General features: G+C 40.0%; 1 protein-coding gene across 3 annotated transcripts in view; it reads right to left on the bottom strand.

Moving 5' to 3' along the window:
- OCRL (OCRL inositol polyphosphate-5-phosphatase) overlaps positions 1–16,215 on the bottom strand; it is a 56,060-nt gene extending 39,845 nt beyond the window's left edge. For all 3 annotated transcript variants that reach the window (XM_036840444.1, XM_036840445.1, XM_036840446.1), the window contains exons 1-4: positions 15,987–16,215; positions 15,641–15,711; positions 10,336–10,415; positions 7,628–7,666 (exon numbers count right to left, since the gene is read on the bottom strand). In XM_036840444.1, the coding sequence (XP_036696339.1) occupies positions 7,628–7,666; positions 10,336–10,415; positions 15,641–15,711; positions 15,987–16,025 (229 nt within the window). In that variant the 5' untranslated portion in view covers positions 16,026–16,215. The remainder of the gene's footprint in view (positions 1–7,627; positions 7,667–10,335; positions 10,416–15,640; positions 15,712–15,986) is intronic.
- Between the last annotated feature and the right edge of the window lie 384 nt (positions 16,216–16,599).

The raw sequence follows: 16,599 nt of genomic DNA, 5'->3' as shown, positions 1-16,599 counted from the left end.
TCACCAAAAAAGATACCCCACATCCAAAGACAAAGGAGAAGCCACAATGAGATGGTAGGAGGGGTGCAATCACAGTAAAATCAAATCCCATAACTGGTGGGTGGGTGACTCACAGACTGGCGAACAATTATACCACAGAAGTCCACCCACTGGAGTGAAAGTTCTGAGCCCCACGTCAGGCTTCCCAACCTGGGGGTCTGGCAATGGGAGGAGGAATTCCTAGAGAATCAGACTTTGAAGCCTAGTGGGAATTGATTGCAGGACTTCGACAGGACTGGGGGAAACAGAGACTCCACTCTTGGAGGGCACACAAAGTAGTGTGCGCATCAGGACCCAGGGGAAGGAGCAGTGACCCCAAGGGAGACTGAACCAGACCTACCTGCTAGTGTTGGAGGGTCTCCTGCGGAGGCGGGGGGTGGCTCTGTTTCACTGTGGGGACAAGGACACTGGCAGCAGAAGTACTAGGAAGTACTCCTTGGCATGAGCCCTCCCAGAGTCCACCATTAGCCCAACCAAAGAGCCCAGGTAGGCTCCAGTGTTGGGTTGCCTCAGGCCAATCAACCAATAGGGAGGGAACCCAGCCTCAGCCATCAACAGTCAAGTGGATTAAAGTTTTACTGAGCTCTTCCCACCAGAGCAACAGTCAGCTCTACCCACCACCAGTCCCTCTCATCAAGCCTCTTAGACAGCCTCTTCCACCAGACGGCAGACAGCAGAAGCAAGAAGAACTACAATCCTGCAGCCTGTGGAACAAAAACCACATTCACAGAAAGATAGACAAGATGAAAAGGCAGAGGGCTATATATCAGATGAAGGAACAAGATAAAACCCCAGAAAAATGACTAAATGAAGTGGAGATAGGCAACCTTCCAGAAAAAGAATTCAGAATAATGATAGTGAAGATGATCCAGGACCTCGGAAAAAGAATGGAGGCAAAGATCGAAAAGATGCAAGAAATGCTTAACAAAGACCTAGAAGAATTAAAGAACAAACAAACAGAGATGAACAATACAATAACTGAAATGAAAACTCACTAGAAGGAATCAATAGCAGAATAACTGAGGCAGAAGAACGGATAAGTGACCTGGAAGACAGAATGGTGGAATTCACTGCTGCGGAACAGACTAAAGAAAAAAGAATGAAAAAAAATGAAGACAGCCTAAGAGATCTCTGGGACAACATTAAACCGCAACAACATTTGCATTATAGGGGTCCCAGAAGGAGAAGAGGGAGAGAAAGGACCCGAGAAAATATCTGAAGAGATTATAGTCAAAAACTTCCCTAACATGGGAAAGGAAATAGCCACCCAAGTCCAGGAAGCACAGCGAGTCCCATACAGGATAAACCCAAGGAGAAACACGCCGAGACACACAGTATTCAAATTGGCAAAAATTAAAGACAAAGAAAAATTATTGAAAGCAGCAAGGGAAAAACGACAAATAACATACAAGGGAACTCCCATAAGGCAAACAGCTGATTTCTCAGCAGAAACTCTACAAGCCAGAAGGGAGTGGCATGATATACTTAAAGCGATGAAAGGGAAGAACTACAACCAAGGTTACTCTACCCGGCAGGGATCTCATTCAGATTCGATGGAGAAATCAAAAGCTTTACAGACAAGCAAAAGCTAAGAGAATTCAGCACCACCAAACCAGCTCTACAACAAATGCTAAAGGAACTTCTCTAAGTGGGAAACACAAGAGAAGAAAAGGACCTACAAAAACAAACCCAAAACAATTAAGAAAATGGTAATAGGAACATACATATCGATAATTACCTTAAATGTGAATGGATTAAATGCTCCAACCAAAAGACACAGGCTTGCTGAATGGATACAAAAACAAGACCCATATATATGCTGTCTACAAGAGACCCACTTCAAACCTAGGGACACATACAGACTGAAAGTGAGGGGATGGAAAAAGATATTCCATGCAAATGGAAATCAAAAGAAAGCTGGAGTAGCGATACTCATATCAGATAGACTTTAAAATAAAGAACGTTACAAGAGACAAGGAAGGACACTACATAATGATCAAGGGATCAATCCAAGAAGAAGATATAACAATTATAAATATATATGCACCCAACATAGGAGCACCTCAATACATAAGGCAACTGCTAACAGCTGTAAAAGAGGAAATCGACAGTAACACAATAATAGTGGGGGACTTTAACACCTCACTTACACCAATGGACAGATCATCCAAAATGAAGATAAATAAGGAAACAGAAGCTTTAAATGACACAATAGACCAGAGAGATTTAATTGATATTTATAGGACGTTCCATCCAAAAACAGCAGATTACACTTTCTTCTCAAGTACGCACGGAACATTCTCCAGGACAGATCACATCTTGGGTCACAAATCAAGCCTCAGTAAATTTAAGAAAATTGAAATCATATCAAGGATCTTTTCTGACCACAACGCTATGAGATTAGAAATGAATTACAGAGAAAAAAACGTAAAAAACACAAACACATGGAGGCTAAACTACGTTACTAAATAACCAAGAGATCACTGAAGAAATCAAAGAGGAAATCAAAAACTACCTAGAGACAAATGACAATGAAAACACGACGATCCAAAACCTATGGGATGCACCAAAAGCAGTTCGAAGAGGGAAGTTTATAGCTATACAAGCGTACCTCAAGAAACAAGAAAAATCTCAAGTAAACAATCTAACCTTACACCTAAAGGAACTAGAGAAAGAAGAACAAACAAAACCCAAAGTTAGCAGAAGGAAAGAAATCATAAAGATCAGAGCAGAAATAAATGAAATAGAAACAAAGAAAACAATAGCAAAGATCAATAAAACTAAAAGCTGGTTTTTTGAGAAGATAAACAAAATTGATAAACCATTAGCCAGACTCATCAAGAAAAAGAGGGAGAGGACTCAAATCAATAAAATTAGAAATAAAAAAGGAGAAGTTACAACAGACACCGCAGAAATACAAAGCATCCTAAGAGACTACTACAAGCAACGCTATGCCAATAAAATGGATAACCTGGAAGAAATGGACAAATTCTTAGAAAGGTATAACCATCCAAGACTGAACCAGGAAGAAACAGAAAATATGAGCAGACCAATCACAAGTAATGAAATTGAACCTGTGATTGAGAATCTTCCAACAAACAAAAGTCCAGGACCAGATGGCTTCACAGATGAATTCTATCAAACATTTAGAGAAGAGCTAACACCCATCCTTCTCAAACTCTTCCAAAAAATTGCAGAGGAAGGGACACTCCCAAACTCATTCTATGAGGCCACCATCACCCTGATACCAGACAAAGATACTACAAAAAAAGAAAATTACACACCAATATCACTGATGAATATAGATGCAAAAATCCTCAACAAAATACTAGCAAACAGAATCCAACAACACATTAAAAGGGTCATACACCACAGTCAAGTGGGATTTATCCCAGGGATGCAAGGATTCTTCAATATATGCAAATCAATCAATGTGATACACCATATTAACAAACTGAAGAATAAAAACCATATGATCATCTCAATAGATGCAGAAAAAGCTTTTGACAAAATTCAACACCCATTTATGATAAAAGCTCTCCAGAAAGTGGGCATAGAGGGAACCTACCTCAACATAATAAAGGCCATATACGACAAACCCACAGCAAACTTCATTCTCAATGGTGAAAAACTGAAAGCATTTCCTCTAAGATCAGGAACAAGACAAGGATGTCCACTCTCACCACTATTATTCAACATGGTTTTGGAAGTCCTAGCCATGGCAATCAGAGAAGAAAAAGAAATAAAAGGAATACAAATTGGAAAAGGAGAAGTAAAACTGTCACTCTTTGCTGATGACATGATACTATACATAGAGAATATCCTAAAATGCCACCAGAAAACTACTAGAGCTAATCTATGAATTTGGTAAAGTTGCAGGATACAAAATTAATGCACAGAAATCTCTTGCATTCCTATACACTAATGATGAAAAATCTGAAAGAGAAATTAAGGAAACACTCCCATTTACCATTGCAACAAAAAGAATAAAACACCTAGAAGTAAACCTACCTAGGGAGACAAAAGACCTGTATGCAGAAAACTATAAGACACTGATGAAAGAAATTAAAGATACCAACAGATGGAGAGATATACCATGTTCTTGGATTGGAAGAATCAATACTGTGAAAATGACTATACTACCCAAAGCAATCTACAGATTCAATGCAATCCCTATCAAATTACCAATGGCATTTTTTACAGAACTAGAACAAATCATCTTAAAATTTGTATGGAGACACAAAAGATCCCGAATAGCCAAAGCAGTCTTGAGGGAAAAAAACAGAGCTGGAGGAATCAGACTCCCTGACTTCAGACTATACTACAAAGTTACAGTAATCAAGACAATATGGTACTGGCACAAAAACAGAAATATAGATCAATGGAACAGGATAGAAAGCCCAGAGATAAATCCACACACCTATGGTCAACTAATCTATGACAAAGGAGGCAAGGATATACAATGGAGAAAAGACAGTCTCTTCAGTAAGGGGTGCTGGGAAAACTGGACAGCTACAGGTAAAAGAATGAAATTAGAACACTCTCTAACACCATATACAAAAATAAACTCAAAATGGATTAGAGACCTAAATGTAAGACCGGACACTATAAAACTCCTAGAGGAAAACATAGGAAGAACACTCTTTGACATAAATCACAGCAAGATATTTTTTGATCCACCTCCTAGAGTAATGGAAATACAAACAAAAATAAACAAATGGGACCTAATGAAACTTCAAAGCTTTTGCACAGCAAAGGAAACCATAAACAAGACGAAAAGACAACCATCAGAATGGGAGAAAATATTTGCGAACCAATCAACGGACAAAGGATTAATCTCCAAAATATATAAACAGCTCATGCAGTTCAATATTAAAGAAACAAACAACCCAATCCAAAATGGACAGAAGACCTAAATAGACATTTCTCCAAAGGAGACATACAGATGGCCAAGAAGCACATGGAAAGCTGCTCAACATCACTAATTATTAGAGAAATGCAAATCAAAACTACAATGAGGTATCACCTCACACCAGTTAGAATGGGCATCATCAGAAAATCTACAAACAACAAATGCTGGAGAGGGTGCGGAGAAAAGGGAACCCTCTTGCACTGTTGGTGGGAATGTAAACTGATACAGCCACTGTGGAGAACAGTATGGAGGTTCCTTAAAAAACTAAAAATAGAATTACCATATGATCCAGCAATCCCACTACTGGGCATATACCCAGAGAAAACCGTAATTCAAAAAGACACATGCACCCCAATGTTCATTGCAGCACTATTTACAACAGCCAGGTCATGGAAGCAACCTAAATGCCCATCGACAGACGAATGGATAAAGAAGATGTGGTACATGTATACAATGGAATATTACTCAGCCATAAAAAGGAACGAAATTGAGTCATTTGTTGAGACATGGACGGATCTAGAGACTGTCATACAGAGTGAAGTAAGTCAGAAAGAGAAAAACAAATATCGTATATTAACGCATGTATGTGGAACCTAGAAAAATGGTACGGATGAGCTGGTTTGCAGAGCAGAAGTTGAGACACAGAGGCAGAGAACGGACATATGGACACCAAGGGGGGAAAACCATGGTGGGGTGGGGTGGTGGTGTGCTGAATTGGGCGATTGGGATTGACATGTATACACTGATGTGTATAAAATTGATGACTAATAAGAACCTGCAGTATAAAAAACCAAACAAACAAACAAATAAAACAACTAATACTAAAAAAAACAAACAAACCATGTTTTTAAATAATTTTAAATGACATGGGAAAAGGTCACAATATAATGTTAAATGAAAATGCAGGATAAAAACTACATATGAGGATTCCAATTATGTAAAAATATAAATAAAAGACTGGAAGGAGATACATGAAAATGTTAATTACAGTGGTGATCTCTAAGTTGCAGGAGCATAATTTTAATTTGATACTTCAAACTTTTCTGAATTTTCCAAATTGTACATAATGAGGATGTATTACCTGTATAATCAGAAAAAAATTTTTTAAATGTTTAATACTAACATCCAGACAGTGGGAAAATACATAGTTACAGTAAAATCAGGCCTGCTTAACAAACCCAAGGTCTCCCTCCAGCAACATACTGTGTACTCTAAAGGTTTATATATGAAGCCTAAGGATCAAGATAAAAATCTAGTTTCAGGGCAAATATTAATAAATGGGCAGAAATAACAAAGGATTTTATTCAAGTGGTTACTTAACTACTTCCCATATGATCCAGTGACTTGAACTCTGGACAGAGCAACACATGGTTAATTTCTATGTAGGAGAGACCAACAAAACGAATGCTATAAATTAGGTGTTTGTAAGAGAAAAGGCACAGCTCAGTTTAACTTTTCAGCTTTGGATCAAATACCTATTTCCACACTAAGAACAGGACATTTAGGTATCTAATTTCAGCAGATTTCAGCAGCAATGTCACTCACTGCTGAACAAACTTTGCTCAAATTTTGCTTTATTAGTGTTGTTCTTGCCTTCTGCTTTTTCTGTACAATAAGACATAGCTATTAAGTTATTTGCTCTCTTGGATATCTGCAGTAGAAGCTAGAAGCTGGAAGTGCTCAGCCTTTCAGGATCAACCCTTAAGACTTCCAAAATCTATGACCAAAAGAAAGAATTAATAAAACCCAAACCAGAAAAAGTCTATCTAAACTTTGCAATACAAAATAATAGTGCCAAGGACAGGGACTGTGTCTAGGCAAAATTATGTATAAACTGATAGTCCCAAGCTAAGGGCCAAGCCCCACTCATCCAAGGACTCAGCCAAGAGATAAGGTAACCCATTTGATTTAGATTCATGTGGTCATATACTCTTTCCCACAGCAAACACAGAGTAGATACAGTAGCTTTCAAGTGCCCATTTTCTCCTCCCCATGTTATCAGAGTACAATTTTAGATGATAAATGGAGAACAGCTTGCACAGAAAGTCAGTGATGATTTGCTTCAAACAGATAAAAATGAGAGAACAGAAACAGTGAGAAGGAAGACCATGTTCTCGCTGATAAAGAAATGCCTTGAGAGGATGGGCTTAAATAAAAGACCAAAATTATTTTAAGAAAAAAAAAGGTATCCCTGGTACAAGAGGGACTCTGTAGTCTCCCCAAATAATATAACAAACAAAGGAAAACATTATGATTTAAAATGCAAAAATAAAAAATGGATGAGGGGAGAAAAGCTTAAAACATAACAGCAGTTAAAAAAAACACTCATAAACCTTATGTGCTTTAAACACTTTCTGGCCCTTCCTACAATTTTCAGTTCCACAGCAATGACTTAACTGATAGCAACAATACTGGTAGTTCAAAGAAGTTCAGCATTAGAAAAGCAGATCATACTTTCAACTTTTTAAAGATTCTTGCCAGCCACCTGCTTTTTCTTAAGCTTAGGCTAAATGTTTTTGGGAGGTAATGCTAATTTGTATGGCTGCCTTAAGAAAATGGAGAATACAGGATAAAATGGTAAGATAAAAGTTGTGCAAAAAAGGTGTCTTAAATACAGTGGGTATTCAAGTAAATATTTGTTGAATGAAAATCAACTCCATTCAGAAAGATACTCACTGTTTGAAGCTATGTCAATCAAAAGAGTTTCTTCCGCTTCTGAAGGAAAAGAAGAAAGAACAGAATCAGGGAAGAGAAAACCATTCATTACAACCAAAAGAAGTATACACCTAACTAAATAACTACTTCTCTCAATCACCACTCCTAGGTTTTAGAACACATGAAAAAAATCCTTTGCTTTTTTGTTTAGCATTTTTCAAAGGGGATTTTAATAGCACTGCGTTCTAAAGACTGTGAGCAATTCAACTAAAAGAAAAATTAACAAGTAACCACATGGAATGCCTCAAAGCAAATCAAGCAATGACCATAGTAGGGAATATAACATGTGAATCCAAGTGAAGGTGTTTAATTCCCCTCAACTATAACACACTAATTTAATATAATCTAACTGTATCACTTAGGTAATTCTTATAAAAAGCCAAGAAAGTGACCCCAAAGGCCTCAAGGTGAATTACCTTCTTAACTCAAATCTAGTCTCTGAAAATTTCCCAGGGACCTCATTACCTCCACCCCTGTCCCATATAGGAGCAGAGAATACTTGAAGTCCTTTATCTTCAGTCTCCCATTAACACTTGTGGATCCAAGGCTTACCACACCCAACAAGCAAGTATAAAATGGGCCAAAGCACAGTCTCCAAGTTCAGAGTTCTCCTTTCTCTCTATGGCTCACCTGGACTTCCTTCCTTACCTCTAGTGTCTAGACCCAACCCATCTCTTCCTCTCTGACTTTCCTGGATTTGGCCAACGGCACCTGCCAGACCCTCCTGGCTAGTTAAACTCTGGGTACTGACTCCTTGGGATTCGTTTGGATCTACCTTGGCCAAATGGAGTAGGCTCAGCCTTTTCTAGTTCTCTCACTAGCCTGGACTGTATATTTGGCTCCATTACACAGGTGCAACAGAAGCAACTGATAATTACCTAAGTTGTCTAATATTAGAGAATAGTCTAGATACTTTTACTAGCATGATGAATGAAGCAAGGGACAACAGTGCATCAGGGCATAGGTATTACATGTTCACAACTGCTATTTGATAACTTTAATTCTTTAAAACCGAAGTACTTAGAGACTTTTCAAAATAGATGTACAGGTTGGGAAACAAAGGATGTGAAAACTCAAGGAGGTAACCGTTCCTTTTGTCATGGGGAACTACCGTGTGTGTGCACACATATTTTCCTAGATTCCAATCTAGCAACCTGCCATCTATTTCTTATTAAAAATAAGACTAAGAGAAACAGGGTAAACAAGACTCTAGAAGTATTGATAGCACAAAAAGGTATAGAGTTAATAGGATACTAACGTCATGTTCTTTGGCTTTTCTCCTCCTTAAAGGGCTGAGCATGTAACAAAGAGTACTACACTATGAAAAGTGAGGTGACCACAGTAACTTACTATAGCATGCAGGTGCCTCGTTCAATATGTCTCTCTCACACAGGGCAGGCTAAATGGCTAAATAAAAGACTTCATTCTTCTATACAATGTGGATTCTATTCACTGTGGGTATTTTTAATTCTTAATACATGCTCTCTTAAAAAGTCATGCCCACTTAGTATTTCTACTTACAGAGATAAATCCTAAGGAAATAAGAGACATGCAGGAAGATTCATTACTTATTTATACTAACAAAAAATAACCTGAATGTCAAACACAGGGAATAACTACAATATAGGCCATTCATAAAATGGAATAGTATACAGCTATTAATAGCATGTAAAAGCACTTATAATATGATGGCATGTGGAACAGACAAAAAACTACATACAGTATGAGTCCCACCTACCCTAAAAGTTACAGGTGTAGAAAAAAGGAAAATGTTAGGTGTTTATCTCTGAAGGATGTGAATTTACTTATTTCCTTTATAATTTTCTGTTCTTTCCAAACTTTTTACAGTATATATATATTAGTTTTGTGATAAAAAAAAGTTGAATGTAGTTTAAGAAAGAAGCCATGCAAGGTAGGATTCAAGTTTTCCAAGAAGCTACAGCTGACACAGAATGCCTGTCTGATGAAGGCAATGAACCCACTGGCAACACAATGCACTTGTTCTCTAATAATCAATTTCCTTTCTAGAGCAATGTGAAATGACAGAAGCAACACCTCCTACACAAACCTCCCAATTTTTGAGTCTCATTGTAGCAGATGAAACAACAGATTTTCTGTTCTCTTTCCCCAAATTTGAAGGCAGGAAGCCAAATATTTCCTCCCCAGAGTCGATTTTCTTATGATTCACCAATGCAAAGGTTTGAGAATCAGCACAATTGAGTGTAAGGTATTACAATCTGGCAAGGCTTGTTGCCAAATGTTTTAATTTCAGATAGTGTGGGGAGAAAGTGCTGAACGCATGTGAATTCAAGTGACCTTGATACTTTACAATGAGCAGTGTATCAGTTAAACCCAAGAATGTGATTTAAATCCACATATAGGTTCATCAGCATAAAAGACTACCTACATAGGTAACAGACTACATACATCTCTAACCCCAGCCAGGGTAGCAGGTAAGAATACATATATTTCAATATAATCCTTCAGGGCTCTTAAACAAAGCATTTATCATCTTCTCAATGGTAGATTAGTAATGTTATCTTTTTGCACAAAGTGTAATACATTTCATTTTATGTGCAGTGACAAATTTAAATATGTATGGTATTACACAAAGCAATAATGACCAAGGAAAAACATTATAAAACTAGCTAAGCAATTAAAGCTAGTACCTTGAACACATCTAAAGTGGCTATTTATAGGAATGATATCTTGAACATGCTGTTCCTTCTTGTGCAACCGGATTATTAGCCTAGGAAACAGAAGAATGCATCAACGAATAGCTACTGAAAAACTCAAACATTTAACAACAAAATACATTGCTGTGTTGTATACAAATCTAGTCTGTATTTATTAGACTTGCTGTATCTTGTTCCCTAGATCTGAGCATCATGATAGATATTGCTTTAGGTCTAAAAGCATATTAGTGGTGATCAGTATCTGAATACCCACAATTCTATGCCATAGAGAACATAAAATAGTCTATGTCCTAAAAACAGTTTACAAACTTAAGAGCATGAATTACAGTGCACACACCTTCAGATTACGCATACCAGAGAGAAGAACTAATAGCTAGGTGTGAAGTCCATGAGGGCAGGGACTATGGCTGTCTTTTCACCACAGTATTTCTAGCACCTAGTACAGTACCTGGCACATAGTAGTCACTCAAGTTTGTTGAATAAATGTATTATAAATTTCATCAATTAGCTTTCTGGTTATATTCCCATGGCTTTTATCAAAGAATGATTCTATCTCTTCAAACAAATATACAGGTTCATGGAGAAGTAAGAGGAGGTGCCCAGCCAGCTGAATCAGTCAAAATAATCCCAGTGACCAATAAGGTAGCAGATATCACAACCAGATTGCCTTTACATCCCTTGTGTTTTTACCATGGTTTCTAATTTCATGCTAGTACTTCTGGTAAGCATGACTGAACTTGGCCCCCCAGTATGAAATGCAAGATTTCTAAATTCCTATGTACTCCTGAAATACTAATTTTCATTTACTACTTATTCTTAGTGGCCCACAGTCAAGGTATAACCTACTGGTAAATGGCCATTCTGAACATCTCCTACCTTCCCCCCAAATCACTCTTCAGGTGGTTCTTTTTGCCAGGAACACTCTTCTTTTCTTCCTGAGATCTAGCTCAACTATCACCTCCTCTGTGAAACTTGGCCTCATGCCCTTTGCCTGCCCCTCAAATAGAGCACCTTAACACACTCTGTTATAGTTACATTTATTTCCCTCAGATTTGAGCTCCTTGAAAGCAAAGACCCTATCATATTCAGTTTTGTCACCTACTTAATAGATGCTCAATAAATATTGGTTGAATAAACAAACATTTAATTAAGCTATAAACAGAGATGAATTTCTAAATACACCTGTTCAACATGTGATATTAGAAGTCATTGTTCTGAAAGGTTTGATTTCCATTTTGTTGTCTTTTGGGGAGGCTTATCGTTTTAGCTTTTTGAAATTTTTTTCAAATGTGTTAACTTTGAAGGAGTTAACTTGGGGAAAGGAACTGCTTAGGCAGGACTAAGGGAAATAAAAGTATTAATGCTGTCTTTCTGCTCTGATCCTGCTTGCCTAATTTGCAGGGGTTTAATATTTTAAGATGACTACAAGAATATGGGGCAGGCCCTTTTCAAACTGCAAAGTTCATGAGTCAAGCAGAGAATCCTATAAACCCAGATGGAGACCAGAAAGTAGATAAGACTGACAAAGCAAGGGTCAAGGAGGAAGAGCTTACTTTGAGGAAAATGAACACAAACCAATATAATTCCCAAGTAACATAGTACAGAAATGGTGTTGAACATCAGCAGTAAAGATTCAACTGGATTGTATTGTTAAAAACCATCACAAAACAGACAATGACATGGATGGACCTTGAGGGCATTATGCTAAGTGAAATAAGTCAGACAGAGAAAGACAAATACCATATGATCTCACTTATGTGTGAAATCGAAAAACAAAAACCAAAAATACTGAACTCATAGACACAGAGAACAGATTGGTGGTTGTCAGAGGCAGGGGGTGGGGGGGATGAAATGGGTGAAGGGGGTCAAAAGGTACAAATTTCCAGTTATAAAATAGATAAGTCATGGGGATGTAATGTACAGCGTGATGACTATACTTAATAACAGTGTACTGTATATTTAAAAGTTTTTAAGAGAATAAATCTTATGGACCTAGTTGCAGGGCAGGAATAAAGAGGTAGACATAGAAAATGGACTTGAGGACACGGGGTGGGAGGGCGAAGCTGGGGTGAAGTGAGAGTATCATCGATATACATATACTACCCAACGTAAAATAGTTGGCTGGTGGGAACCAGCAGCATAGCACAGGGAGATCGGCTCCGGTGCTTTGCGATGACCTAGAGGGGTGGGGTAGGGGGGATGGGAGGGAGGCTCAAGAGGGAGGGGCTATGGGGACATGTGTATGCATATGGCTGATTCGCTTTGTTGTGCAACAGAAGCTAACATGGTATTGTGAAGCAATTATACTCCAATAAAGATCTATTTAAAAAAAAAGAGAGTAAATCTTAAAAGTTCTCATCACAACAGGGCTGCCCTGGTAGCGCAGTGGTCAAGAATCCGCCTTCCAATGCAGGGGACACGGGTTCGAGCCCTGGGCCAGGAAGATCCCACATGCCGCGGAGCAACTAAGCCCATGTGCCACAACTACTGAGCCCATGTGCCACAACTACTAAAGCCTGCGTGCCTAGAGCCCATGCTCTACAACAAGCGAAGCCACCGCAATGAGAAGCCTGCGCACCACAATGAAGAGTAGCCCCCGCTCGCCGCAACTAGAGAAAGTCTGTGCGCAGCAACGAAGACCCAATGCAGTCAAAGATATAAATAAATAAATAAATAAATTTATTTAAAAAAAAGTTCTCATCACAAGAAAAAAATTGTTAACTATGTGTGGTGATGAATGTTAACAAGAATTATTGTGGTGATCATTTCACAATATATACAAATATCAAGTAATTATGTTATACACCTGAAACTAATACAATGTTATACATCAATTATTTCTCAATTTAAAAAAGAAATGCAACCTCCCCCCAAAACAACCCATCACAAAACATAAACTGGGAATTTAAGTCAATTCCACAAATATTTATTTAATATGTACTACATGTTAGTCACTAAATAAATTGTAACAAGAGAGTAGGGCTAAGAATAAGAATAAAAATTCTACCTAAATCTAATCATTCCTTTCAACACAGAAAGGTGAAAAATAATAGGTATATGGCAAAAAAATGGAAATCAGGATTTGGTAGTTGGAAACAGAAAAGAGTAAAAAATTGTGAATGCAGACCCAGCATTATCCCTAGGAAATACTTTGATTTGTTCAAGGAAGGTTAAAGATGAAACAACAGGTGGCATCATAATCCATTTGCCTTGAAAAAATGAATGTTAGTGTTTGATTCCTTGTGTGCAAAAAAGCCTTACCTTTAATTGTAATTTTAGTCTCTCAAGTAAATTTCTCCTATGGTTGATAGCAGGAACTACAGAACTAAAGAATGCAATAGGCTTCAAGTTCTAGGATAAAAAGGCCCAAAGTAAAAAAGTTCTGGACACTCAAGTCAGAGAAGGCACCCAAGAGACAAGGATTTGAGGGTTATATATGGTTTGACAGTATCAGGTGTCTCCAATAAATGATTTCAAAAGAAACTTCTCAGACAATGTAATGACTCAGACAAATGACTTAACCTCTCTGTACCTCAACTTCTATATCTAGAAAAGGGGGATGATGATGATGATATTACAATTTCACAGTAACCCTCACATGAGGGTTAAATGAACTAATTCATGAAATGCTTAGAAGAGTACCTGATACACATCAAGCCATTGAGTGTTAGTTGTGCTATACCCTTAACTTTTATATAACTGGAATACAGAATTTGATTTCTCTATGGGGAGGACACAAATAATCAGGAGAGCTACCACTGCAAGTTTAAAAGTTCTTCCAGTACAAGAGACCAGATAGAATAAGGCATTTACCTCAAGGCCAGCTGCTCACTCCCTTATCAGCTGAATATAGTTCCAAACCTACCAAACCAAGGGACCAGATCCTGGGATGTGGTCATCTCAACAATGTAGTTATTTTATTTAATCCTTATAATTTTGTTTTTAAGAAGAGGAAACCGAGGCGCAAAAAATTTACTGATTTGCCCAAGGCTTACATCTTCCCACCCTATTCTTGCCTTTGGAAGTGGCAGTGGTGTTCCACTTTTCAATTCACTTTTCTGTTGAATTTACTTTCATTAAACTGGTCTTCCAGGGTTTGATGAAATCTGGGAAAAATAAAATGAATTTATCACTTCAACAGAACTGACCAAGCAGGATCTAGGGAAGAGCTACCTCCATAGAACCAGTAGACGTCCAGTTGAGAGTGACGCCAAGAGCCTCAGAAAAGGGCAGGCTAGGCCAGTGTGAATTTCTTCTCTGTAAACTGGACAGCACAGATAAAGATTGAGTCTGGACAATCTAAAAGCAGGGACTGAGAAAAATTGTTTTTAAGCAGAATCCAATGTTGGGGGATGGCAGGATTTAAATGATCAACAATTAAAAAATTTTCAGCGATCAACAATTCTTCACTGATGTCAAGAAACCAGTGAACAACCAGGGGAGGTGGCTTGGACACACGGCGATAGGGACCTACCTATGATATGTGATGGTCATCAGGGATACTTTAGATGAGGCATTAGTGGCAAGGGAGATCAGCAGTATAGTGATGGCTTATCAAAATCTTTTGATCAATCAGTCAACAGTCTTTACTGAGCTCCTATGTGCAAGGCAGGGTGGAAGGTAACACACCCTGATGAAATGTCAAATGTCGTTTACATTTCTACACATTTCATTACTTTTTCTAACTGTCAAGTCAGTAAGTGAGGCAGTTACTGGCCTACACAAAACCATTACTGAATTAATGAATATGCCTCCAAGCACATGGAATAAGGGGGTGGTGAGACTGGAGGAACCAGCTGAATGAGGTTAAGAAAAGGCACCTCTGTAAGGTTAACAATGAAGCGTTTCTACAGTACTTATACTTTTTGTAAACCACTTTCGCATTTATTATTCTCCCAGTTAAAACTCCAAAGGCTATAAATTAAAGCAGTTAATGTTTTTATTAAACTGATGAGGACACTAAGGCCCAGAAAGCTTTATTGACTAGCCCAGGATTACACAACCCATGTCAGTTGCAGGGGCAGGAACTAAGAACCCAGGCTTCCTGCTTCCCCGCCCACTGAGTCCTTCCACTGAGCCACACGGACAGGAGCAATCAATCCACCGGCTTGGAAGCTGAGGACAAAGCTCGGTGGTTAGAGCACTGGCACGTCACACCTGGGCCCGAACCTGTTGCCTGCGCGGCCTCAGTGGGAGGAGGGTGGGTGGCTTGTCGCGGTTTGGGGTTGGGAGGTAATGGGAGGCTCCCCTCCTCTGTGGGTATCAGGTGGTTACTTACTCATACTGCCCGTTCCTCTGGACTAGGGTTAGGGCGCAGGGCTCCCGGACAGGACCCTTCATCTCCATACCCTCGATAGTATGCAGGCGCTAGTCAAGGGTCTCTTCTAGAAGCGCTGCCCGGAAGGGGACCCGCGGTGTGGGGTGGAGGGAGGCTCCCGCCCCTCAGCCCACCCTCCCTCCCCAGGGTCGGAGACAGCGCCTCCCGCGCCGGCCCCCCTCCCCCGCTCAGCTCGGCCTCGGGTCCTGACCGCCCCCTAGCCGCCCCTCCGCCGCGATCCGCAGTCCCGCGGACCCCCGCCCCCGCCCCACGCGGCCTCCCCTCCCCCCTTCTCTCAGGCGGATACGGCAAGGGGCTGGACTCCAACCGGGAGCGGCGGCTCCATCCCGGCAGCTTCCAGGCTCGGCGGGGCTGCGGACTGCGGGCGGATCCGACGACACTGCCTCCCGCGTCCTCACACCCCCTCGCCTCGGCTGCGCGTCCTTAGAGAAACGGCTCCGTGCCGGGCACGGGGTGCCGGGCGCGGGGAGCCGGGCGCAGGGAGCCAGGCGCGGGGAGCCGGGAGCCGGGAGCCGGGAGCCTGACCCGAGAGAGAGCGGCGCCTCCCGCCCCCGCCAGTTTTCCAGGCCGCCGCAGATTCCGCCCCCTGCGGCCAACCTGCGGAACTGCAGGGAGAGACCCGTCGGACCGGGGGCGTCTCCCCCACATCCAGCAAGGGATACGCTTTCAATGCTGCCTGTGACAACAGACTTGCTCTGGTGACTTTGAAGATTGCCATAGAAACAAAGCACAGTCATACCAATGAGGAAACTCAGAGGTGTTGGGGCCACTAGGACCTACGTCATCCATTCAAAAAATCCTTGTTATGGTTAATAGAATGCACCGTACTGAGTATCATACCTCTCAGATGTCCCCCCTACTTCTTCCTTCCACCACCTAAATAGGGAAAATCCCCAAAG

The sequence above is a fragment of the Balaenoptera musculus genome, chromosome X, assembly GCF_009873245.2.
Source record: "Balaenoptera musculus isolate JJ_BM4_2016_0621 chromosome X, mBalMus1.pri.v3, whole genome shotgun sequence".
NCBI classification, from domain to species: Eukaryota; Metazoa; Chordata; class Mammalia; order Artiodactyla; family Balaenopteridae; genus Balaenoptera; species Balaenoptera musculus.
The sequence above is the reverse complement of the archived record's forward strand: the minus strand, read 5'-3'. Positions and strand labels throughout refer to the sequence as shown.